The 26,661-nt window shown below is 42.9% G+C and overlaps 1 protein-coding gene across 1 annotated transcript in view; it reads left to right on the forward strand.

Moving 5' to 3' along the window:
- The window catches only part of NAGA (alpha-N-acetylgalactosaminidase), a 738,125-nt gene that overhangs the window by 678,540 nt on the left and 32,924 nt on the right, over positions 1–26,661 (forward strand). The window contains exons 7-8 of the mRNA XM_078640564.1: positions 9,460–9,657; positions 18,803–18,946. Of these exons, the coding sequence (XP_078496690.1) occupies positions 9,460–9,657; positions 18,803–18,946 (342 nt within the window). The remainder of the gene's footprint in view (positions 1–9,459; positions 9,658–18,802; positions 18,947–26,661) is intronic.

The raw sequence follows: 26,661 nt of genomic DNA on the forward strand, positions 1-26,661 counted from the left end.
AGAGCATAATAATTTGGCAGAGAAATATTGATGTGTTCATTATTTGGAAAATTGATGCTAATGAATTAGCACGCTCTCTCACTTGGCTCAATAATGTTTCCTTTGATATAAAGTTCACTAAGGCAGATCCGGAATTGTACCCCAAAAACAGATTTTTAAGAGAATCAGATATTTTGATAAATCATTTAATGGAAAGAGGACATCCCTAGGCGGTTGTCCGATCAGCATGGAAACAGGCACAAATCGACTGCAGAGCCTAATGTGCCAGGGAACTATAAACCCATATCTTTGTTGCCTGCGCTGTCTAAACTGCTGGAAATATTTGTGTACCAGCACCTTTCACACCACCTACAAATGAACAACCTGTTACACCCCAGTCAGTAAGATTTTAGGCCCAATTTCAGTATGGAGACTGCCTTGCTGGAAGTCACGGAGCTTATCAGGAATACTCTAGATGTAGGAGGTAAGCCTGTACTGATATTATTAAACCTATCAGCAGCCTTCAATACAGTTCCCCATTCTAGGTCCTTTCCGGCCTTCAGAGCATTGGAACTGGCGGCAGTGCTCTGGAGTGGCTGAAGTCCTTTTTGGAAGATAGAGGTCAGGAAGTGTGGACGCCCCCCTTCTTTTCTGGTACCAAAAGGTTTACTGTCGGGGTACCTCAGGGCTCAGCCCTGAGTCCCACGCTATTTAACATCTGCTTGAATCTGCTGGATTCCATGGTGGAATCTTTTGGTGCCAAAATGAACTTGTGTGAGGATGACACGCTGTTTCTTTTCTCCTTTTGTAAAGGAGAACATATCACACCAGATTCTATCAAGCCTTTTTTAGCTGCCGTCTTCCAACAGATGCGTATATGTCAGCTAAAGTGCAATGCGGATAAGAATGAGTTTCCCTGGTTTGGCCGCAACTTTTTCATAGACTGGCAGATTTTTACCCTAGCGTGTGTCCCCATCTCAGGTGGTTAAAGTTTTACAACCAGCTATCATTTCAAAATTAAGTTAATACTGTGGCTGGGACCTGCTTTGGCCTGCTACGTTGTTGCTCGGGTTCGAATTCCTTAAAAAACAGAAGACAAGAGGTGTTTGGCAAAACAGGAACAATTTTGTTTAAATAATTAGGCAGGGAGACAATACAGACACAAGGTCTATGGACTATCTCAATTTACATTGGGTCCGCTTTAGTCTTTTATACATTTCTACATTGAACCATAAACTTATCTGGCATACCAACTCAACATCCTGTGATTCTGGGCAAATCACTTAATCTCCCTGTGCCTGCAAAAGATGAATGTCGACTTAACTGGTGCTCCTGAAAATCACATTTGTGCCGAGTTCGCAATATAGGCGCCTGTGCTGACGATTAAGTACAGGTGCCAAGCACCATAAATCACTGGCTCAAATTAAGCTCTGGTGTGGTCAGTGGTGAATGTGTTCAGATGTCCGGCGTGGGGAGCTCATTATCATTATGTGTGGTAGACCCTGATTGGCTATGTGTTCTTACCTCATGTGGCATCTGACTTGATGGTGTTTTCCAAAGCACGCATACCCCTTTGGGCCATGTGTGCTTTATGGGGGGCAATTGCCCTTGACCATAGTGATGTTGCAAGAGTTTCCTGTCCGTGTGTTTGCCTGCCAGCCATGCACCCTCCCACCTGTGACCCATCAATCAGGGATCTTGGGCCTAGGTCGCAGGGCTTGCCTGACTACATACTTGTGTGTCGAGATAGATGTGGAGTTCAGGACGGGTGATTTTATTAATAGGGATGATAGTTCATATTTATCAATTAACGCATCTATATCCCTATTAACAATGTAGTGCAAAAAGGTTTCTGTATTTTCTTTCCCTCCCAGGCAGGAAAACAGTCATCTTAGCACTTATTAAGACTGGACTGAATTACGCGAATACATTATATTTTAGTCTTCCACAGTACCTAGTGAATAAATTACAGGTAGTACAAAATGCAACTGCTCGCTTGATTCTTAAGCTTCTGCTGAGAACTCAAATTTCTTCACACCTTCGCTCTCTAAATTGACTCTCAATGGACAGCCGCATTTTGTTGCAAAAACGTTGGTTTTGACCCACAGAGGTCTGCATCTTTATGGTCTTAGCTATCTTTCATCTGGAATGCACACCTATCTCTCTAACAGGAAGTTTGGTACTTCCAGTAGTGCACTTGCCATAGTACCAGGGTCTGCCGTTCTGAAGCAGGCGGTCGCTCTTTCTCCTATTTCGGCCCCTCAGCCTGGAACAAACTTCCCTTGATTTCCGTTGAACTGAATCTGAACAGCAATTTAAAAAGAAGCTGAAAACTTGGCTCTTCTCTCAGAACTAATCCCCTTCTCCCTTGCATTAGCACCAGGGCACTCTTCAGAGTTGCTGCGCACCATACAAAACCTGTTTCATTGTCATCAACTTCCCAGGAAATTGCTGACTTAGTCAGGGATGTAATGTTTACGGTTCCACACTCTGAAATAATTGTAAAAATAACTTTAATAGAAACACTGCTTTTGTTTGGAGCTCTTATTTGCTAGCAGCAGGATCCAATGCTGAATAAAGTCAAAAACAAAACCATTCAATAGAGTATTAAAGTTCAGCAAAAGACAGTCATGTGTGAAAGTACACCCTCCTACCAGACTCCCAAGACCAATAGTAGTAGCAAAAGAAGCAGATATCCAAAGCAACGAATAACAAAATGTGACTTCAAAAATTCCAAGGTTTCCAACAATCCAGAGGCAAGTTTTTAGAAGCAATTTGATTCACTATGCTTTATCCTTTTATACTGAAGCTTCAGGGTGTCCGTTAACATGAAATCTTGTGAAGTGACAATTCCAATCCTCACAATATTTTGTTTGAGTTGCATTTTCACTTTGTGGCATCTTTGTCCACAGTGACCATTGTCTTGGATAAGGCATCACTGCAAACAAATTGCTGCAATGGAACTGTATTAAGAAATTTTGTAGTAAGATTTAATTTCCTTTTTTTACAGTCTGTTAGCCCACATCTTTATTCCACTTTAACCTTATCCACGATCTTGACAGTACCCGTCCATCTTCATATGTATTCTGTGGTCTTGGTTTTTCAGGGGGCCTTTCATGAAATCTGTGAGTTGGGCATGAATATTTTAGCAGGTTCCCACAATCTTTTCTCCACCTCATAACCTTTCCAGTTAATGAAATACTGCTGTTTCTTTTTTGTGTAACAGGAATCGAAAATAGACTTTACCTCATATTGTATGTTGGAGTCTTGAATGATTGGTAAAATAGGTCAACACATATGAGTACCTCCCTTTACGTGGTTTCATTAAAGGTACTTGAAAGACTGAATGGATTTTCATGGTTTCTGAAGTGCTAACTTAATAGCAACTGGACTGTAATTGTACTTATTGAAAGTGGACCATGAAATCTTTTATGCTTGGCAAATAACCAGACTGTATTCCTCATTTGATATTTTGCAGCCTCTCTTCTTCTTCTCTGCTTGTTTTCTGTAATTAATCTTGGCTTTTCCTAGGTTTTCTAGTGAATCTTTGTGTATTTTGTTCTAGTGTTTGTACTCTTTCTTCAGCAGATTGGTTTATGGATTCTTATTTTATAATGTTTTTGATGAAGCGTGAATAGAAACCTTGAAGACTGAAGAAAGGAGAAAAGCCAATAGACGATGAACGGTGTTATTATGGCAGAATTCTGAAAGCCATAAATGAATCACTCAAGGTGATTGAGCCTTAATGTGACATCTTAAATACATTTCTATTTCTTGATTCATTTTTTCTGTCTTGAACATCTGACTGAGGATGACAGGCTGAGGATAATCAGATCTCATATGTTAGCTTTATACAAAATTCCATCCAGAATTTAGATATGAATTGTGACAGTTGGTCAGATATTACTATGGTGGGTAGACCATGTAACTGGACAATGTATTGTAAAAATTGTTCCCTGGTTTCTGATGCTGATGGGTTTCTCTTAATTGACATATGATGTGCCAATAAGATAAATAAGTCCTCAATCACTAAGATAGTAGTTAATAAGTTGGCTGGTGTAAGATCTTTCTATAAAATTAATAGTTACAGTATGCCCGATGTTATGATGGCATTTCTAGTGGGTTTAATTGGCCCATGCTTCTTGATGATCATTCTTATTTCTTACATACATATCACATATGAATGCAAACTCTTTAATATCATTTTCCATATTATGCCACCAGAGATTTCTTTTAAATGAATTCATAGTCTTCTTGGTTTCTGGATGACCTGCCCATGGTGATTAATGTTTTTCCTTTAAAATTAGATGTCTTATGGTGTTTATAGAAAGATGACATTTTTCTGTCATACCTTGGTAATTCCTCTTTAACTGGCTTTTTTCTGCCTTCCGTTGCCCTCTCTGTCATTTCTGAAAACATTCCCTCATTAACTTGATCAAAAATTGAAATGATTACAAATATAGTTGCAGGAATAATTGAATTTTCCCTATTCATTTCTGTGAATTTTTCGAATGGTTTTGATCAAAGGTATCTGCCTTCATGTTTAATTGTCCTGGTTGAAATGTTATGACAAAGTTGTATTCTGAAAAGAAAAGAGACCATCTTGTTTGTCTAGCTGTAAGAATTATGGCTGATTTTAGGAATAGGAAATGTTGATGGTCAGTGAAAACAATAACAGGTATTTTAGTTCCAAATAAATGATGTTGCTATTCTGAAAATGCTGCTTTGATGGCCCAAAACTCCTTTTTAGCTGTTGTATAATTACATTCTGCGGTGTTCAGTTTTTTTTAAGTTATGCCACAGGATGCAACTGTCCAGTGTCAGGATGTTGTTGGGATAATACTGCTCCAACATTGAAAGCTGAGGTGTCCTCTTCCACAAACCTGTATCTGTTATCTTAAAACTGGATCTGAGGAGAATCGTTTCTTCAGTTATACAAAGGCCTTGTGAGTATCACTCCAATTAAACACCAGGACTTCAATAACATTTGGCAGCTATTTTCCTCAATTTAGTGTTTGGAGAGACAACTTTAGAAAAATCTTTGATGAATCAACCATAAAAATTAGTGAAACCCAAAAACCTCTAAATATCTTTCACTGATTTAGGAGTTGGCCAATCCAGGACTGCTCTGGTTTTCCTGTCATCGAACCTCAGATCCTCCAGACACCCAGTGAATCCTATAAATTCCAATGTTTAGACATAGCAAAAAATAAATCTCTTCTTTGGAATATAAATGATTTTCACTGAATTGTTCTAGTACTAGACGTACATGATGGATATGATCTTCAAGATCTCTTGAAAAAATTACGCTTTTGTCAATATATACTATGACAAAAATGTTTATATATTCCCTGAGGACGTCACTGATAAATTGAACACCTGTGGGTGCTTTGCATATTTTGAATGGCATTAATTGATATTCATATAGACCAAATTCTTTTCTAAACGCTGTCTTCCACTCATCACCACATCATACATGAATTAAAGGAGAAGCTCCTCTTTTGTGCATCTTTATTTGATCCAACAGGACTAAGATCAAGGGGAGTGGATAACAATACTTAATGGCTACTTTGTTTAGGACCCTATAATCACCACATGGACAAAAATCTCCTTTTTTTGAGCACAAATAATAAGCGTGATGATATAGGAGACTGGTGTGTCTGATAAATCCATATGCCAAATATGTATCCAAATAATTTCTTAAGAATTCAGTCTCTTGCTCGGTGAAAGCATAGAGTCGACAACAAGGGAGATTGGCTCCTCGCTACAAATCAATATGACAGTCATATGGTATATGTGGTGGTAATTTCTTAGCTTGGATTCTTGTTTATTAAGTGAATCAGTATAGTCATGATATTCCCTCGGGATCATCTTCTCAGGTTCTTCAACTTCTCTTCATTCCAAAGTTGCAAGGATGGTTGCTGCATGTAGATAGCTATATATGACTTCCTCCTTCACTTCATTCGAACCCTCAGCCTTGCATACTTCTTGACAAGCTGAAGAGGGAAAATAACCTGTGCCTTATTCTCAATAAATAGATGAGTGCTTGCCTAGCCAAGGAATCTCCAACATCACCTGAAATGGGGCTTACCAAAAACATCAAATGAGAGAGTTTCCTTATGCATGTGTAAACTAATAACTTGCATGGGTACAGTGGAATGTGTTGTCTGTGCAGAAGTAAAGGACGTACAGTCTACAGCTCTGACCTGTTCTGTTTTTTCTTTCGTTTGAGGTTTTAATCCTAAATGGTGAACTAACTCCCCAGTCTGTGAAGTTGCATGTAGCAAATTAATTAATTACTGCTGTTAGCTGTGAAAAAATATGTAATTTTCCCACGAGGATACATCAAGACGAATATATACTTTCCCACGTTGTAAAGTATTCAGTAATACTTCTTTAATGGTACTATCCACAGAAGAAATGCTGTGCAAGGACCATCCTTTACTTTCACTGAGCAATTTCTTTCCCTGCCCAACTTCTTTTTTTTTGTTGCATAGTTTGATAAAATGTCTGAACCACAATATAAACAAAAATATTTTTGATTTGCATAATTAGTTTTCTTCTTTGCTAAGAGTTTGATGAACAGCACCAATCTACATAGGTTCAGGGGATGGAGAACAAACGTGCTCTCTTGAGATATTTCTATCAGGCCACCTTACTCTGTATTCCATTCTTCTTTTCTCAACTCTTCTTTCGAACATCCTATGATCTGGTTTTATGAATAAATTAATTCATTATTTGCTATCCTTAGGTCCATCTTAAATTTAGGAGAGCAAATCTTTCAGTTCCTCATTTAAGCCTGTAAAGAAAATACAGTCTCTTTTTACTTTAGGCTAATGAGCCTCTAATACCAATCTTTGAAATAATTGAATGTAATAGTTCTCTCTTCCCCTGTTTTAAGTCTAACAACTCATTATTAGCACTTTGTGTTAAAGTGCGTGAAGCAAAAATTATTTTGCGTTCTTTCTTGAATTTTTCTATATTGTACAATTGTGGCCTATTTTCTTCCTTTAGAACCATAATGTTGTTCTCAGGCTGCAGTATTCAGTTGACAAGGACTTTTATTTAAGAGTTAAATACCTCAGAGCTTCAGTTCTTCACCTCTGTGCCCCAGCCTGGATCATAAATCTGTCTGATCACTGCTCATGATCAGGTCCTGTATCTGCAGCTTGATGATAATAATGTAAAATAAACATGGCCTTCTCTAAAAGGAAAACGTGACCCTGTGCTTATTTAAAAATTAAATTAAGCCTGCAAGCTACTCTGAAGGTGTCTGTGAGATACTTGTAGCTCACAGTCGACTGGTTGGAGACATCTGATCTGGAGTCTGTCTCCAGATATATCAGAACTTTTTTTAATCCATCTTTGCTCTAAGCCACAGTGGTAAAAGAATGTGTGAGAGGGCTGTTTTACACTTTCTGTTCTTTGGCCAGGAGTCCACCTATTTGGAAAACGTAACACTGTCTATGGGGGTCCTCATAAAAAGGCCTATTGAGTCTGTCTGTAATACCTCCCTCAAGATGCTTTCATGGAAAACTGTTTTTCTTTTGGCAGTAACATTAGCCAGAAAAGTTGCGGAGACCCATGCATTTTCAGCACAACCACTCTACATCAAATTTGAAAAGAACATAGTGACATTCGTCACAAATCTCACTCCTTGCCCAAAGTGTTGTGGTCATTCCATTTCAATTGCCAACATTCTTTCCTCATCCCGCTTCCCAAAGTAGTGGGGGCCCTGCACTCTCTGCACATTAAGCAATGCCTGAAATCTACAAACCAAGACTAAGAACTTTCGCAAAGGGAAGTCAGCTTTTCATTTTCTTCAGCAACTCAAACAAAGACTGTCTCATATCAAAACCAGGGTTAGTCTGATATATATATAGGGAGGCTTTCCTGAAGTGGAAAAGGTAAGGTTGGAAAATCAGTTGGTTCCGGGGAGTCTTCCTCTTTGGAAGATAAAGCCCGTGGGGCATTTCAGCACTGGCCCTATGAAGCGCAAAAGCCCAATGATGAAACATGATACCCATTTGTGAAGGGGGTGTGAGGGCTTTATCTTCCAAACAGGAAGACTCCCCGGAACCAACTGATTTGACACCGTTACTTTCCGTGACCTTTCCCACTTCAGGAAAATGCTTCCCTATATTTGTATGAATATTTAGAGTTAGGAGCACGGGTGGCTGGACCTTCAAAAGCTCCTGGTCCCTCACTTTTCATTGATTGCATTGCTTTCTACCATGTCAAGGCCATATGGACTAGCTCCAACACAGTCATGCTTGCCACAGCTGTGCTTTATGCTGGAGTGTCCATGAAAAACATTTACAAAGCAGCAATATGGGCCTCAGCCTACACATTTACGAGGTATTGCTTCCTCGACATCCACTTGAAATCTGAGGCAGTTGGAGAGGTTTGCTGCGCAATCTGTTTCATTAAAGTGAGCATTATTTTCTTTGTGTAACTTCTATATTGATTGTGATACTTCTTTAGGGGTTGTAATTCATGCATGCAAATATATAAAAATTCTAATACTAGAGAAACATTTTACCTGTAACTACAGTTCTCCAGCATTGGTATGTTTCAGATTTACATGCAGCCCTATCTCCTATGCTTGCATTAGGTCTTAATGAGTTTTGAAAATCTAACATTTGGATCCTCTGTGTGAAGTTGGAGCTTTGGGTTTCTCCATCTCATTGGCCAAAGTTATGGTCGGTAAATCACGTGGTTAGACTACTGATAGTTCATGGTTTAGTGTTATTTGGGTGTATGTGCACCATACTATGTTAACATTGGCTGCCGATGAATCCCAGTCTGATGATAAGGAATAATTAAAGCAGGTGATCTGTGAAAGATAGCAATGCTGGATAACTGTTGTTACAAGTATGTGACTTTTTCTTCTCTTTCATGAGGCACTTCTTTGAAGTCAGAAGCAATCCTCTGTCCTAGTCAGTCGAGTAATAAAGTAGATTGTTGTGCAATAGCTAGGGTCCACAGTTCCCATAAAATAAACTGAAGCTATTCACACTGATAGGGTGTCAAGGGCAACTGGTGGTGTCTATTTCATTATAGTCTATGGATCAAACTCTGAAGGCTGCAGACATTATAGTTACATTGCCCCAATTTATTCTCATTTTTCTTCCAAAAAAAGGTGCGCAAAAGAGTTTTTCTTGTCACTTATTCTACCATGTTTGACGTTTTTGAATTCAATCTAGTTTTAGAAAAATAAACAACATTTGTCTGATAGTGCCTTGAGTTAGGCTTCCAAGAAATAATATTTTAATTTAAAAAAAATGCTTTTCTAAAGGAAACTATTTGACATATATGTTTTATAAAAAAAGGGTCTGGGATCCCACATGTTTCTGTGATTATTCAGTACTCACGACTTCAATTAAGAACCCCTTGAAGGAAATGCACGATCACATATAAAACACATTTCCTTTCTTTTCTATTTCCTCCCTGATCTTGTGCATCTCACCTTCTATACAGTTGGTCATTGGTAACTTTGGCCTCAGTGCTGAACAGTCCAAGTCTCAGATGGCCATCTGGGCTGTGATGGCGGCACCTCTACTGATGTCCAATGACCTGCGGACCATCTCCACAGAAGAGCGTGACATCCTTCAGAATCGCCTGATTATCAAGATCAACCAGGACCCGCTGGGGATCCAGGGCCGACGTGTGGTCAAGGTAGAGATGGGGACATAGGGATCCAGGGCTGGTGGATGCTGTAGGTAGAAGCGGGGATGAAGCTAAGAGGACAGCTACTGCTGAAGGTAGAGTCGGGCTTAGGAATCCAGGGTCTTAGGGCACTGAAAGTAGAGGCAGGCCTGGTTATAAGAGGCCAGCAGGTGCAGACTGCAGAGGCGCGATCTGTTACTCTGAGACTGTCATGTCCTTAAAGTAGAGGGTGGACTTGAGTCAGATTATGGTGAATACTGAAGGTAGGTATGGAGCATAGAGATTCTGGGCTTACGAGTTTTGAAGGGCTGGGAGCGCTGGGCAAGCGGGTGCTGAAGGTACAGGTCTAAGTGCGCTACCAGAGGCTGATGGGTTCTGAAGGTAGAGGCGCAAGCTGGACTCCTAGGTCAGCAGGTGCAGAAGGTAGAAGTAGGTAATTTAATGACTAGCCTAACCCTTAGAACTGATCCAGAATGAGTATACGGCATTATTCAAATATATTTCTGCACAGACCACGTGATTTCAAAGGATAAGAATAATGTCATCATTGAAAGTGTCATTTAAGCACAGTAGAAAACTGTGAAACAAAAATTGATTTCCATACCCAAGGTGCTGCAAGGTTTACAAATGGTGACAGGGGTTATATCTTACAACATGAGGTATGTATATATTAGTGAGTAAACATTTTGCAAAAAGTCTTGACTGTAGAGCATTTAGGGACACAATATCCCCTATGGTGAACTGTACATTTTTCAAATGGATACTTCTAACTGCAGTTCCTCACCTTGTGAATTTGCCAGGTGCCAGACTGGATTGGGAAACTCTCGCAATAACCCCTGCACACTGATGTTGTTTTGTCTTTCGCAATGACCTTTAATGTGAACCCGTAGCTTCGGTACTGTTACCGAAGTTTGTTCTTAAACGTTTCTGGCAGTGTGCATGGATGTTGTCACCTAAAATAACAAGGTTCAAGCCGTGTCAGACTTGTTGTCAACAGATGTCATTCACAGAGGTGCCTTATGTCTGACTTTGTGTGTGCCTCCACACCGAACATGCCTCTAGGTCCTGGTACAAATGCTCCATCTAAAATCCAAAGACCTTCACTGAATGAGAAGCCACGCTCTATGTAAGTGTACAGAACAAAACAAGGCGAATCCTGCTGCAAGTTGCAAGGCCATTCCTGGCCATTTTGAGGTAAGTCCAAACCAAGTTTAAGAGACAAATTGAGGAAAAGCAGAAAAGGTCCAAGGAAAGCTCTTTGACTTTGAGATGCTTCCACTCTAGGAATGGTATTTAAGCCAGCGATTGAAGAGCCTGATTCCAGCTTTGAACTCTGACTTGAATCCAATACTTAATGTGGAGCTAATGCTTCCTGCTTTCTCTGAGCTATGTTCTAATCTGCAGCAAATTGCAGCCTTAAAAGAGGCCACAGTGCAGCATTTTTAAGATTGCACCAGGTCCCTTTGGCATGCCTTCTTGCACCATTGATCATTCGAGGGTCTCCAGATTGACTTCTGTTCCAGGGCCATCCTCCTGCACCAACTAACTGCAGTGCCACCTCAGTCCACACAAACTTCAGCGCCAGGACATGCCTTAGCTCCTTTTCTACATGCCTCGCCAGGCGTTCCTTCACTGGTGACATCCTTTATACCAGACTTGCTGGTTTTGGCCCCCAAAACAACTCTGCTGTAGAAACAGCTTCTTCATAGGCTCACCTAATGCTGCACTAACTGTGGGTTGTAGAGGGCTCTCCCCTGTTCCTCTACCTCGACTAGAGAATCTTTGAGGCTGGAGGTTCCTTTTATTTTAAACTCTGATGCTGCACAGAACTTTGGGCATGTCCCTAATGATGAGGATGAGGATTAAAATACAGATCGATTGCTCCCTCTTCATTATACCAATGCCGACTTATATCTTGACTTTCAAAACCCGATTGGCCTGGATACTTTACCAGAGCTAGACTTAAGTCTGCCTCTAGTCCTCAACAAAAGAGGGTGCTTTTTGCAGTGGTGTTTCATAGAGCTGCAGGATTACTAGAATTACAACTTCCCACAGAGGAGATAAAGGTTAAACTCTTGAAGGATAGTATGCAGCCTGGGTCTTACTCTTTGGAACCCTTCCTGCCTTTCAACTTGACTAATTCTTTTATAGTAGCCCGGTCAAAACTTTGTTCGGCCTCACCTTTGAGAGTAGCCTGTTGAGTGACGACACAGACTAGAGCCAGGTGACATGAACTTCCTAATACAGCATCTTACTCCGGACATCCTAGTTGTTCAGGCCTTCCCAAACAAAGTTAATATGAACTTCTTTCCTTTAGCCCGTTTAGCCCCAATTGGCAGGGATACACAAAGGATTGAGATGAATGGCAGGAAAGTTTTCATTGGCCGGTCTAGTTCTGCATTCTTTCAATCCCATTTGCATCCTTTGGGATGTGCCATGCAATGTTTTGCCAGCTTTGTCGGAGATTTTCACCATTGCTTTTGCCCAAACAGTACAAGCTGGCCAAGATGTGATGAAATACATACTGCAATCTGGCCAGGAAGCCAGTGACTCTGTTGGAAGGACCATAGACACCAGTGTCATCAGCAGATACCATGTTTGGATGCCCTGCACCCGGTTTTCTAGGGCCATTTAAGCTTCCCTAACAAATATGCCGTTTGAAGGGTCCGGACTGTTTGACAAGGAAACAGATGAAGCTCTTAAGTACTTTAAAGGGAGCAGAACTATGTCCCACTCGCTAGGATTACTATTCAGTGCCCACCAATTCCACGAGAGTTACAGAAGTTCAGGGTATATTTGAGGGATGGTGCAAGAACAAGACCAGCAGTAACATTAAATCCACCTTCTTTTATCCCAGCACTAACTCCAAATCTCTTTCAATCAGCATTTGGGACCAGTATGGGGCCGGTCAGTCATTGCCTTCCTTACTGGCACCTGATAAAATCCCGTGGGTCCTTCAAATTATTCACCTGGGTTATCAAGTAAATTTTTGATACCCCTTCCCATGTTGGACACAGATAACTGGACGGTGTCCTTGGACCAGCAAATTGTGTACTTTCACATACTGATCCTGCAGTTCCATTGGAAGCACCTCCACTTCGTAGTGGAATCAGAGCACTCTACCTGTCCTGGCTTTTGTCCTGACATTGGTCTCTCTCGATGACTGGCTGTGGAAGTCGGGCTTGTCTCAGCTACTGTCAGACAACTTGCAGAAGATTGTGTCTCATTTGTTGGGTCTTTATTTCTTCAGTAATTAGTCCAGATCCCATATTTCTCCATCTAACAGACTGCCCATCATTGTGGCAGTTCTTGATACAGTCACTCTGAAGGTGTATCCCAAAGAGATAGATATTGTCTCAGCCTTGATAGTTCTGAGGTGCTTGGCTTTCTGGTGCCTTGATTTTTTCTTATGCCCCACACTCATTGGCGCATGGAACTTATGTCTACAACGCGCCGAGCATTGAGTTTGCCTTTCGAGCTGGATTCACTTCTATGGCGAGGCTGCCAGCGACCTTCAGTGGTGGGTCAAGAAAGTCAACCTGACATGCAACAAATTGTTTGCCACACCAGAGGTCACGATGTGCTGCATGCTTCATCTTCCGATTATAGAGTTAACTTGCATGAAGAAGAGATCAGAAGAATTTGATCTCTGACAGAGCAGTGCCATCATATTGTATTGTATTGTAATTGCATTTATATAGCGCTTACTACCCCTGACGAGGCGTCAAAGCGCTTTTTCGGCGGGTAGCACTCTACTCCAGGACCCATAGAGGATTAGTGTTGAATTACTATAGTGAAACATGCAAGTACATTTTAAGTGGTGGATAGGTTATTCAGTTATTTGGATTTGGAATGATAGCAGAAGGATAGAGGAGGACAAAGGTTTGTATTTATTTATCACTCGCTTGTTGACGCATGCTATTCAAGTAGCCTATAAAGGATTAGTGGTGAATTAATATGGTGAAATATGAGGTAATTTCAGTGGTGGATATTAGTCTGTTACTTGGAGTGAGAAGGATAGCGGATGGGTAAAAGGGGAAGAATGATTTGCATTCATATAGCACTTGTTACCCCTGATGGGTGTTGAAGCGCTTTTCTGGCGAGTAGCACGCCACTCCGGACCCCATAAAGGATTAGTGTTGAAAATTAGTATAGTATAAATATGAAGTAATTTGAGTAGTAGATATGTTATTCAGTTATTTGGGCAGTATATTAGTATAGTTGAATATGGAATATGGAATTTGAGAAGTGAACATGTTAGTCTGTTAATTTTGATTGAAAAGGATAGTGGAGGGATAAAAGAGTGAAGGTCTTAGCACTAGGAAGGGGCTTTTGGATGAGTAAAAAGGAGTTTTGGAGGGAAGGAGTCAGAGGGGAGAGTTTACAAAAGGTTTATTTTAGGTGATCGGTGTAGTAAAAAGAGGTGTCAGATGATGCATGGAGGGGTAGAGCAGGAGAGAGTCTAGAAAGGGTTATTTTGGCGATCATAGTAGTGGGCCTTTCTGCCTTTCTGCCTTCCATCAAAGAGTGCTTCAAAAAGCAAATTGGTGTGTCACAGGTCCTCTTCCTAGAGGCCTTGACATTGTGGAAATGGCTGGAGCTTCATGGTTTCCTTCCCAATGTCAATTACTTGGCAGCGTTCCTCAACAACAGGAATAGGAGCTCAGTGTGATTCATCTTGCTGATTATGAATTATGTCTGCATCCATATGTGGTGCACATTATCTTCATCCAATGGGGTGAACCCTCTATTCACTGCCTCCGAAAGTACTCATTGTCAATACTTTTTCGCTATGGAGCTTCCTCCTTAGTGGTCTATAGGAAGCGTGGTCCGCCTTCCGTAGGACTGTGGCCCATTATATGCACGCTAATGCTGATCCCATAGATCATGAAGGAAATCAGTCACTACCAAGTGCAGCTGATTCTGTTGGGAATGGATTTGGCCAGGGGGTCTGGTACTCAGATCTGGTTACCCTCAGCATCTGCCCCCTCTTCGGCTTCTACTTTAGGAGGATCTGCTGTTCCAACAACAGAGTACTGCACCTGAACCTCCTTAATTTACACCTCCATACATGGTGATTGAGCAGAACCTGCTGAGCAGTTGTGATCTACTGTTGGAGGTGGTGGATGTTATTTTGACTACCCTGCCGCCCTCCAAAAATTGATTTAATCGGGTCACTGCTTTAAGTTCATCATCTGGTGTAAGGAAAACCAAGTTGACCTTCTATAGTCTATATTGTCTGATGCCTTTTTGTTTATGTTGTCTTTGGCCACACAATGATTTGCTGTGGGCACTGTTAAAGGTCACTTGTCTATCCTCTCAGCCTTTCTTCATTTGCCTGATCAGCACTCTTTATTCAAATTACCATTAAGATACCTCTTGAAAGGGATTTCACATGTTTTCCCCTGCCCCCTTTGTTATGCTGCAGTGTACCTTCCATTTAGTTCTCGCTTTCTTTTTATGTACTCCTTTCGAGCCTCTTCATAGTTGTACCCTTGGGCTTCTCATTATGAAGACTGTTTTCAGTTGCTTCTGAAGTCAAGTTGTGTCAAGTTGCAAGCTGTGTCAGTTCAGCCTCCGTGTGCTACCTTCTTCCTTGATAAGCTTTTCTTAGAAGACATACTTTGTATCTCTCAAATGTGGTGTCACTCTTCAGCATGGGGCAGTTCACCATATTCCCTACATTCTTTGGTCTTCCACATCCATCTATGGTTGTAGCCACATCCATCAAAGAGGCTACACAGTTGTTTCTGCGTTGATAAGTCTAAGTGATACCAGGTAGATGATCATCTGTTTGTTGAATTTGCCAATGTGAAGAAGGTGAAGGCTGTCCAGAAACAGAGCATAACCCGGTGGATTGCCTTGTGCATGAAACTGTGTTATGCCTTGGTGAAAAGGAGTCTTAGGGCTGATTCCACCAGGGCTAAAGTCACAACCACTGTCTTAGCTAGGGGAGGTTCTGGTGGTTTTGAACTTTTACTAGGAAGCCACATAGGCACCTCTCCATACTTTATTCAGGCATTACTTCATCAGTTCTGAAGTCTGCAGCAAGGGCCATTTTTGCTAACTTGATTCTGCAGAACTTCCTGGTGTGTTTGTCACTCCTCACACCCTCCTTTTTGGAAGGGCATTGCTTTGGTATTGATTCATAATGTAGGGAATCTTTGTTTAAAAGTATCCATGAGAAGAATAAGTTACCTACCTTCGATAATGCTCTTTTAAGTACATACTCTGTCTAATTGCAGATTCTTCATCGCTTGCCCGTATTCCCATTCTGTAGAGTGGACTTTTTGGAATAATATCCACAAGAAGAATAAGGTCCTGATTTAGAGTTTGGCAGGTGGGTAACTCCATCACAAATGTCAGTCTTATTACAAGTGCATAATATCCACTGAATTAAATGATTCTGCAGCCGCCACAATTTCTGTACAATTATGGATTTTCCATAATCCATTATCTTCAGCATAATCTGCAGATTTAAACAAAAAAATGTTTCTAGCTGAAACAGATCAAAAGTTACTAAAAATGTGGCGACACCTGTCCCAGCGCAGTGACAAGCCCATCACAAAGGTTGACTGGTCACCTTTCAATTGCTTATTGCTGGATTTAGGTTTTAAACTGGTACCAGTAAGGTGAAATATTTGCCAAACTCTGTTACCATGTGTACAAATGACAAAAGAATGAAGCAGTACTACCACAATTTGTGCTGCATTTATGGCTTTTCTTGCTGTATACTTTAGTCAGCCCAGACGCAAATTTTGGTTGTACCATGCAGCATAATTCTAGTGGCCCTGATTATAACCGTGGCACAGGTAAGAAGATTGATGGGATATCTATCTATCACGTTTGTTACAGAGTACCTGTCTGCTAAACTCTAAATCAGACCCTAAGTTACTTACGTTCAGTAACGCTCTTTCTGGTGGTACTCTGTCTAACTGCCGAATCTTCACGCCTCGCCCACCTTCCCATTCTTTGGAGAGGACTTTTTAGAATAACATCAATGAGAAGAATAATGGCCTTCTTTGGAGTTTGGCGGAGGGATTACTCTGTTCCAAACGTCACAGATATCCCATCTGTCTTTTTACATGTGCATTATATCCTATGGCACATGTAATAAGGCAGGCGTGATACTCGTCAAGTTTGTGGCTGGGTACCTGCTCACTAAACGCTAAATCAGGGCTGAAATTACTTCAGTAACATTCATCTGCCCCATCTCACTGCAGATTTCCGCCTTTCTGGTCTGTGGAAGCAACCTTTTGGAGTAATAAGGTACAAAATTATTTTTTGCATACTGCTAGTTCAGTCTGTCAGCCACACAGAGAGTGAAAAAGACCAGTGATTAAACTGACGTCAGCATACGGGATGGCGCCTGCATGCAGTTCATTGTCACCATGTTCAGTAGTGGGATGGTATTGCAATGGAGGCCAATGGTGCCATACTCCAATGCACTGAAGCTATTTCAAGAGTTTCTGGATCCAGTCTGCTTCCTGGGGAGATTCACAAAGTGAGGATTCTGTGGTTAGAGTATGCCCCAGAAAAATAGTTACCAAAGATAATAAACATCTTTTTTCATTCTTGGTGAATTGAATTATTTTAGGGTCTTCATCTGGGCAGTGTCATTGAATACACGTAAAAGACAGGGACTGCTGTGTGACTTTCACATGATTTTTCAAGTACTGTGGACAAAAATATAATTACTACATTCTCACCATCTACATTGGAGAAATGTGAGACACAGCATCTGTCTACAATGGCCTGTTTAGAACCACATCAACTCCACACAAGAATTTCGACAAGTGTTAGTCACTTCTCGATTGTCATTTGACGCTGTCCTGATGATGACCACAAAACACTGTTGATAGTTTCATGTTTTGGAATACCCAAAATGAGATCAATTTATTTAGCATATACTGATGTGGGGGTATATTATGGCTCCATTGTAATATTGTACAGCCAGGTCTGGGTTTCTGAGGCTGGCAGATGCAGAAGGTAAAAATTGCATTTGGGGATCCCTAACTGGTGGTGTTGAAATTAGAGACGTGCCAACATATCTAAGGTACAGTTAGGGCTGTGGATCAAAGACTGCCAGGTGCTCAAGATAGTGGTGGAAGTACTACAGATCAGAGGCTATGTTCTGAAAACAGACGCAGAGGCTGGAAATCTGTGGCCAGTGGGTGCTAAAGATAGGGTATGGGGATGGGGATCTGAGGCCCACACTTCCTGCAGGTAGAAGTTGGGACTTGTGATTGGAAGATGGTCGGTGCTGAAGGTAGAGATGGGTGCTTTGTATTAGTGTTGGTGGGTGTTGAAGGTAGAGGCGGGGATGGGAATCAGAAGTGGCAGGTGCTGAAAGTAGATGTGGGACGAGGGCTCTGGGAACTGGTGTGTCCTGAAGGTGCAGGCAGGCCATGTGGATCAAAGACTAAAGCGCTTTTGGTAGGGGCGGAGTTTGGGGTTCAGAGGCTTGCAGGTGCTGAAAGTAGAAGCGGGCTTTAGGGATCAAAGTCCATTGCAGGCTGAAGGTAGAGTCTAGGGCTGGGGACCAATAGGTCAGTGGGTGCTGAATGTGGAAGGTGGGGGTGGTGATTAGAGTTGGTGGATGCTGAAGGTAGAATCAGTGGCTGGAGATGAAAGACAGGTGGGTGCTAAAGATACGACACAGGCCTGTTATTGTAAGCCACTACACTCTTATGGTAGAGGAGGGGACTGGGGACTAAGGGCCGGCGTGTGCCTCCAGGAGGTAGGGCTTAGAGATCAGTGATTGGCTGGTGTGGAAAACTAGGGCCAGCAGTGGCTGAAGGTAGGATCAGACCTTGTAGGCCCTTGGCAATTGGGAAGGAGGATCGAGGACTGATAGTTAATGAAGGAAGGGGATAACAATGGGTAGGGTTGGGGTCCATGAATTGGTGCAGTCCTGAAGAGTGGTATGGAGGTTAGTGAGGAGTGGCTGAAAACTTGGTTGGTGGGTGTAGACTTTCCAGGTGAAGAGCGCCATAAAGGCAATTGCTGGAACAGCTCTCCCCTTCCAGTAGAGTGATGCTATAGAGACTAGTGTTGTATTGGAAGGTTTTTGTAGCCCATTCCAGGACAATCTGTACTCCTTTTCTACTTGACTCCCATCCTGCCAGCTCACACTGCCTCTCTCCTTCCCTAGGAGAATACAAAGATTGAAGTGTTTGTGCGACCTCTTGAGTGGGACTCCTATGCTATTGTCTTCTTCAACCGCCGAGTGGGACGACCTTTCCTGTACAACTGCACTCTGGCCCGACTATACATCCGGAAGTCCAAGCTGTACCAGGTCAGATGCAAAGGGGGTGGCTTGGGAATGTATGCTAGAGGGTGCAAAGGAAAGTGTGCAAGTGGTGCTCACAAAGAGGGGCACATGAATGTTGGAAGCCAAAGGTGCGGGCTAAAAGATGATATGTGTGGTACACTATGTTCAGTGGCGCCCTAAGGGTACTATCCAAAGAGAGGAAGCAAAAGGCATGGTGCTAAAACGTGCAAGCAAAGGGTTGTTTAAAAAAAGGTAACAAAGTGAAAAGTCATAAACTGGGTACAAAAGGAGTTGAGCACAAGTCTGTGTGCTAAAGAACGTAAGCAAAGAGTGATTTACTAAAGAATGGAAAGATAGGTGATAAAAAGGTGGGTCACAGAGCGAGCTAATAATGGTAGAGTGCTTAGGACACTAGTTGAAAGTAGGTGAGCCAACAGCTTTGTGCCAACAAAGGCAAGTAAAGAGCATTGACAGCAGACTAGCAGGGTTGATGGTATGGTTTGCCAACCATAGTATGCTTGTTGAAAACCAATAAAATTCTCTTTACAATAAAAAAGGAAAGAGCATTGAAATTGGGACCCTCAAAATGGTGTGGCGCCATTAGCCACTCACATGTGGACGAGCAGCACTCAAACTGTATTTCTTCCCTTACCGGATTAGTGCCTTTGCTATTTTCCCACCCGCTGTGATATTATTTTGTGCAATTTCTCCCAGATGAGGTAGGCAGTTCCCAATTTCAAGCACCTTTGACTTGTCTAAATATCACGTCATCATCTGGATGCGACAGTTTAGCAGTGGGGTTTATTAGACTGCAAAACATGGACATGGGATGCACTGGAATAGGAGGAAGTGACTTGCGGATGGTCCAGACCCTCTTTCTGTGGCTGGGCATAGGGCTGGCTGAAGGGGAACTGAGCTTCTGGTGAGCCCAAACTCCAGCTGTAAGGAGTTTCTCCTTATGTTATGACCACATGCAGGCCCTTCCACGGTGGCTGTCTCTCTCCTCAGCTGCCGTACAGCACCTCTCCCAACATTTTGAGGCCACGCTAACTTTTCCGTCTGCAAGGACAGGACTTCGTCCTCGCTGGCAGCCATACTGAAGTCAGGCACGTACTATGATATCTAAAGGGGAGGCAGAATTCTTTAACCCTAACCTGATATTTACTACGTCCATATGAAATATAGACCATTTTAGAGGTGATTTAGGGGAAATGTCTCTATTTTTTCCTTTTTGTTGAATTATATTCCGGATCATTGCTAGACTTCCTGTTCCAAGCTGGAATTTGGCACGGCCTCTGAGGATATGAGGCCTTTTCTTCGAACTAAGAAGACTCTACGTGGATACCGTGGTTGGGACAGTGTGGTGAAGCGGTTCCATGGTTTAGAGCATATGTGCTATATAGTTGCTGTTAATGCATCTGCTCATGATCTGCACAATTTAAAATGTTAACTTTACAATAGTACAAACAACTTGTTGCTTGTCAACAGTGTGACGATGTAAGTAGAAAAATCAATTGTGTCTTGATGATGATATGTATAGAATTATTTGTATTATTTTGTTAGATAGTAACACGTTTTACAATGTCAGAAAACCCAGGTTTTGTTGATCTATCATTTAAGTAAATGGGAAGCTGTGTCCAGAATAATTACCAAACTCTAAGGTCTATCCCTGGTTCTGAGAGGCTCTTTCTTGGGCTATGCTTGATTTGTCTACTGGGTGGTAGTCTATGGTTGTTGGGTCACAATGACGATTGGCATGTGTGGGGATACTAAAGCAAGGTGAGCAGAACTTTGCAGTATGTGAGCAAATGGCTTTTTACTAAGATAGGCAAACAAAAGATGGTTAGATATGCTGATCCATCAGCCATCGGCTGATCCGAAAATCTTAGCAAACCTCCGCCCAATATCCCTCCTGCCTGTTTTCTCCAAAATTTTGGAGAAACATGTTCACGAACATCTCGCAAGGTTTGCGGAGGTTAATGATATCCTGCATCCCTCTCAATCGGGTTTCCGTCCGGGATTCTCGACAGAGACTACTCTGCTCGGAGTGATGGAAAACCTCCGCCTTCTGGTTGATAAAGGTGACTCTCCTGCGCTGATTTTACTCGACCTCAGCGCAGCGTTCGATACCATTTCCCACAATATACTGCTTGACGCACTTTCCAACATGGGCATTAAAGGAAATGCACTGGATTGGATTGCATCTTTCCTGTCATTGAGGACATTTCAAATCACCTCTAGCACCGCGTCATCAAATGTCCATCTCTCCCCCTATGGAGTGCCACAAGGTTCGGTGTTAAGCCCCCTGCTTTTTAACCTTTATGTAACCCCGCTCGCCCAGATCGCCGAAGCAGCTGGTCTTAATATGTTTACATACGCCGACGACTCACAAATTGTATTCTCCCTCTCAAATAGCGACCATGATTCCCCCTCCCTCCTGCAGATGGGCCTTAGGAACATTGCCACCTGGATGAGCACTAATATGCTAAAACTTAACGGCAGCAAGACAGAGGTCTTAATAGTGGGTCCACACCAAAATCTCTAGAATCCTAGACACTGGCCATCCGAAATGGGCCCTTTACCTACCCCGTAGCAACAAGTCAGAAATCTTGGCATTACCATTGACAATGGCCTAACCATGGAGCCCCAAGTCAACATCCTCACTGCCACCTGCTTTACAATTCTGAGATGGCTCAGAAAAATCATTTGGATGCTCCTGGGCGACACACAAAAGACTGTGGTTAACGCATTAATCACCTCCCGTTTAGACTATGGTAATGTCCTTTACTTAGGGGCACCACAATCAGTCATGCGTCATCTCCAACTGGTGCAAAATGCTGCAGCCAGAATGTTATGCAAATGCCATAGGAGGGAACGTATGTCCGGTCACCTAAAGGCGCTCCATTGGTTAAGAATTGACAATAGGGTCAAATTTAAAACTCTCAGTCTCATGCATAGAATAAAATGGGGTAATGCCCCCAGATACCTCCAAACCCTCGTGCAAACCTACACGCCGACTAGATGCTTGAGATCCTCCACGCAAGGCCTTTTTTGCGTCCCCAAAATACGCCGAGCGAGGATGGGAGGAAGATCCTTCTCCCTTTTAGGTCCCAAGCTCTGGAACTCCTTCCCGCAATCTCTTCGTGTGGAAACTCGCTATATTCAGTTTCGGAAAGCCATTAAGACCTGGCTCTTCAACCAATAACTTGCTTCTGTCTATCCCCTGACTTTTTCTTCTATCCTCATGGTTCAGTATCTTGCTAGCGCCGGGAAACCCTTTTTGGGTAGCTGTCGCGCTCAATAAACTTAATAAATAAATAAATAAAATATGGGTGATGAACACATATGTATTATGTAAGTAAACCGTGCTAAGGTCTGTGTGCTAGTGCGAGCCAACGGTAGCACATGAAGCAGGGCATGTAAATGGCAGCAAATGGAAGGAAGCAAAAAAAGCCAAGCAAATGATAGTACACTAAGGGAATCGCATGAAAGGAGATAAGAGAAAGTTAGAGACTAATGTAGGCATGCGGAAGGCAGTGAATAAAGAGATTCTGACAATGTAGTGCATTAAGTGAGGTGACTATAGGGCTGCAGCAACGGGATGGCAGCATAGGTCTAAGGTTAGTGTGCAAACAGTTCACATGAGAGGATCGTGCAAACTAATGTGAGCAAAGTTGGAGCATTAAAAGTGAAGGAAGGTTAATGCATTGAACAGAGTAATTGAATGGTGTCAGTAGAAAGCCAGAATACCTTCGATCAACCCAAAAAAGGATAGGTGCAATGCCCTAGAGACAGGACTCTCAGGGTTCTGGGCCCGGCCTCCAGGAGAGACTTCATGTCCAGATCACATACCCTGAAAAGAACATCACATCTGAGCATTTGTGGCCAGGAAGTGATATCACCCACAACACGTGGGCAGGAGCAGAAATGTTACCCATTTTTAAAAAGGGATCGCACTATGCCAGGGAATTACAGGCCAATAGCCTTATTGATTGTATACAAAAGGTTTTGGCAAGAATGATACTAAGCAGAATCCAGACTTGGCTGGAGGAATGCAACATCCTGTCCCACCTACAGGTGGGGTTTCGGTCATGTACAAGTACCACAAACCAGGTGTTCAGATTTGTCCTTGTCTCCTGGCGCACATGGTTATAGGGTGAGGCACTTTATATGCAGCCTTCTTCGACTTGAAGTCGGCCTTCGACCTTGTCCCTCGAGCCAAGATGTGGCGCACTTTTTTACAGTTAGGCATGCCATCAGATATTCTGACACTTTTGGTCAAGTTACTTACCACTAACTACACGCAGGTGAGATGGGATGTACAGGGAAGTGTCACCCACAAGTTCCCAGTAGAGAAGGGGGTTAGGCAGGGGTGTGTTCTAGCCCCCACCCTCTTCTCTTTATATATAAATGGGGTGGTGAATTATTTTGAGAACTTTCATACTGATGCGCTTTCTTTAGTAGGGGACAGGATCCCTTTACTTATGTTTGCAGACGGCACTCTCATCCTTTCTAAAACAAGAAAGGGCCTACAAAGTGCCCTTTCTAGATTTGAGAAGTTTTGTGAGGACCATGAACTAATTTTCAACGTGGACAAAACCAAGTACATGGTCCTGCACAAACACAAGACGATTGTCGGTAGAGTTGAAATGAAGGATGGCACATTGGAACAAACTGACATTTTTAGGGCTCGGACTCCTCCCCACTGAAAGTGGGAGGAGTTAGAGAACTAATGTTAAAGAAGAAAAAAAAGAAGTATCTCCTAGGGCTTTGGCCGAGACAAATTCCACACATTCCTTAGCGTTTTCTGTCATCTGGCCAGTGATTCGTCTTCGTTGTGTTGTCGTTTTAATAGGCTTGAAGTGATAGGGTAAATGTAGTTTTGTTCCGCCATTTTGGGCATATTTCGTTCGTGCTCGCGCAAAGAAGTACATTAATTATAATTAGGAGCTGTCAGGGTGGCCGTGTAATGCATTCCAGATGGTGTGCGCGCGTTCACCATCTAGCAGTGTGTTTGTCTGGCGCGCGTCCTCCTCACGTGCACACAGGCATAGACGCCGTGTGCGGCTCCTTCCTGCCGGCCCGGGGAGCTGCTCTGCCGCTCTCTGGCTCACCCCCCGTCTCCCCGCCTGATTTAGTCTGTAGTTTATGGGCACGTGCCAGGAGCAGTAGATGTGCTGCGGTGCTCTCTGCAGTTTATGGGGACGTGCAAGTGGCAGCAGCAGCGCCGCTGTGCTCCCGTATGGCCCCCGAGCCCATCCGCACTGGGTAATGGGCACGCGCAGGGCAGCGGCAGCAGAAGCACCGAACTGCGAGGCGCTCTAGTCTGCACCGGTTTGCCAAGCTGAAATTGTAAAGCATCACAATGCGAGGAGCGCCTGTGTAAACACAAAACAGCACACGGATCCAAGCTGTTCGTGATTTGCGCTGCCAAAACTCCATCAATCTTTAAGAAGGTGGGATACAAGGATTATGTATTCTTATAACACACTATTTCGAGCAGGAACACTCTTATCTTGCCAAAACACGGGCCAAAAGGAGTTCGCGGATTATGTCAAAAAGGCCAGGACATTTCTAGAGGGGATTACAAGGAAAAAATGCTTTAAGTCGGAGCACGTAAATATGCGTTATAGCAGCTCACACCGAGCACCTGTGAAAACTAATAACTACAACAAATCTTATCACTGAGAAACGCACCAGGCACTATAAACGGATGAAAACTATGGCTCAGATCAGCTAAAAAAACACCAAAGAAATAATGCAAAGCCCATTGGGTTGAGAGTGCTCCAGTTCCCCCCCCCCTCCTCCCCCCTCAACCTCCCTCCATCCTCCCCCTCCCCCTCCCCCCCTCTCCTGTCACCTGGGGTAGGCCAAGCTGACCGGGCTGCGGCTGCATGAAACACAGAAAACTGGATATTTGCATAATGAACGAGACCAACTATGTTTCTAACGGTGGCGAGATGAAATGCTGATTATCATTAAAGTAGAGTTGGGAAAACTAAAAGACAGACAAAGACCAATAGCATTGACTGCAGATGCAGAACTGGAAAGCCGGACGAAGACCGGATGTAGGTGTTATCGACAAGGATCTTGCACAAGAACATCCCTTCTCCGCACTAGAACAAATATGCAGCGACGAACAAATAACCTGTGAGGTTTGGCGGGGAGAATCACTTTCAACAACAAATGGATAACCAAAATTTGAAAAGCCGGCTAGGCGAGACAATGAGATGGGAGACAATGCTGCAGAATGCAGTGCAGCATGACACAGCACAAGACATACAGTGAGCTACACTGCTGCCTAGGCTAGAACAAACTGTTACACAATGAATGTAGAGGTGACACGCTTCCTTCCAGCGCCTATTCATGGCACGGCAGAACGGACGCAAGCAGATCTAGGCACTTGTACGCAGCACATAAAGGACACAGGGCAATAACCCAGGCCCTGGGCCAGGGAGGGGATGTGCACCTGTGCACTTTTGTGTGGGTCAAATGGCAATGGAGGGCTCAGAGGTCATACAGGGCACTGCAGAGCAGAACACTACAAAACGTAGTTTGAATACAGTAGTTTGTAAGCACTAACACGCATAATGTACAGCAAGATGTCTCACTGAGTTAAACTCTTGCTGCGAACATCGGTTTTGATAGGAAGAACAAGCAAAGCCAACGTAAATGTCCATCCTTCCTATGTATGTAAACTGCGTACCAATTCATTGGTTAACTGTAACATCTTTTGTTGCAGCGCTTTCAAGTCGTAAGTGTTGTGAGATGTGAGATGTGAGTGCAGAGTAGTGTGTAGAGTAGTGAGTAGTGAGTAGAGTAGGGAGTAGAGTAGTGAGTAGAGTAGAGAGTAGAGTAGTGAGTAGAGTAGTAGAGTAGTGAGTAGAGAGTAGAGTAGTGAGTAGTGAGTAGAGTAGTGAGTAGTGAGTGCAGAGTAGTGAGTAGGGTAGTGAGAAGTGAGTAGAGTAGTGAGTAGTGAGTGCAGAGTAGTGACTAGAGTAGTGAGTTGTGAGTGCAGAGTAGTGAGTAGAGTAGTGAGTAGTGAGTAGAGTAGTGAGTAGAGTAGTGAGTAGAGTAGTGAGTAGTGAGTAGAGTAGTGAGTAGTGAATAGAGTAGTGAGGTGAGTAGTGAGTAGTGAGTGCAGAGTAGTGAGTAGTGAGTAGAGTAGTGAGGTGAGTAGAGTAGAGTAGTGAGTAAAGTAGTGAGTGCAGAGTAGTGAGTAGTGAGAAGAGAGTAGTGAGTGGTGTAGTGAGGTGAGTAGTGAGTAGTGAGTGCAGAGTAGTGAGTAGAGTAGTGAGTTGAGTAGTTAGTAGTGAGTAGAGTAGTGAGTAGAGTAGTGAGGTGAGTAGAGTAGAGTAGTGAGTAAAGTAGTGAGTGCAGAGTAATGAGTAGTGAGTAGAGTAGTGAGTAGTGAGTAGAGTAGTGAGTGGAGAGTAGTGAGTAGTGAGTGCAGAGTAGTGAGTAGTGAGTAGACTAGTGAGTAGAGTAGTCAGTAGAGTAGTGAGTAGAGTAGTGAGTAGTGAGTAGAGTAGTGAGTAGAGTAGTGAGTGCAGAGTAGTGACTAGAGTAGTGAGTAGAGTCCCTTACAAAGAACAGGAACAGCACAGAGATGCACAATGCAATCTTCTCATACTCACAGGCAGCAGCGGTGCAAGTTTCTCACACTCACAAGAAGGACATCACAGGCAGCAGCTGTGCAAGCTTCTTACAGTCACAAGGAGACCACAGGCAGCTGAGGT

The sequence above is a fragment of the Lissotriton helveticus genome, chromosome 1_1 (genome assembly GCF_964261635.1).
Source record: "Lissotriton helveticus chromosome 1_1, aLisHel1.1, whole genome shotgun sequence".
Lineage (NCBI taxonomy): Eukaryota > Metazoa > Chordata > Amphibia > Caudata > Salamandridae > Lissotriton > Lissotriton helveticus.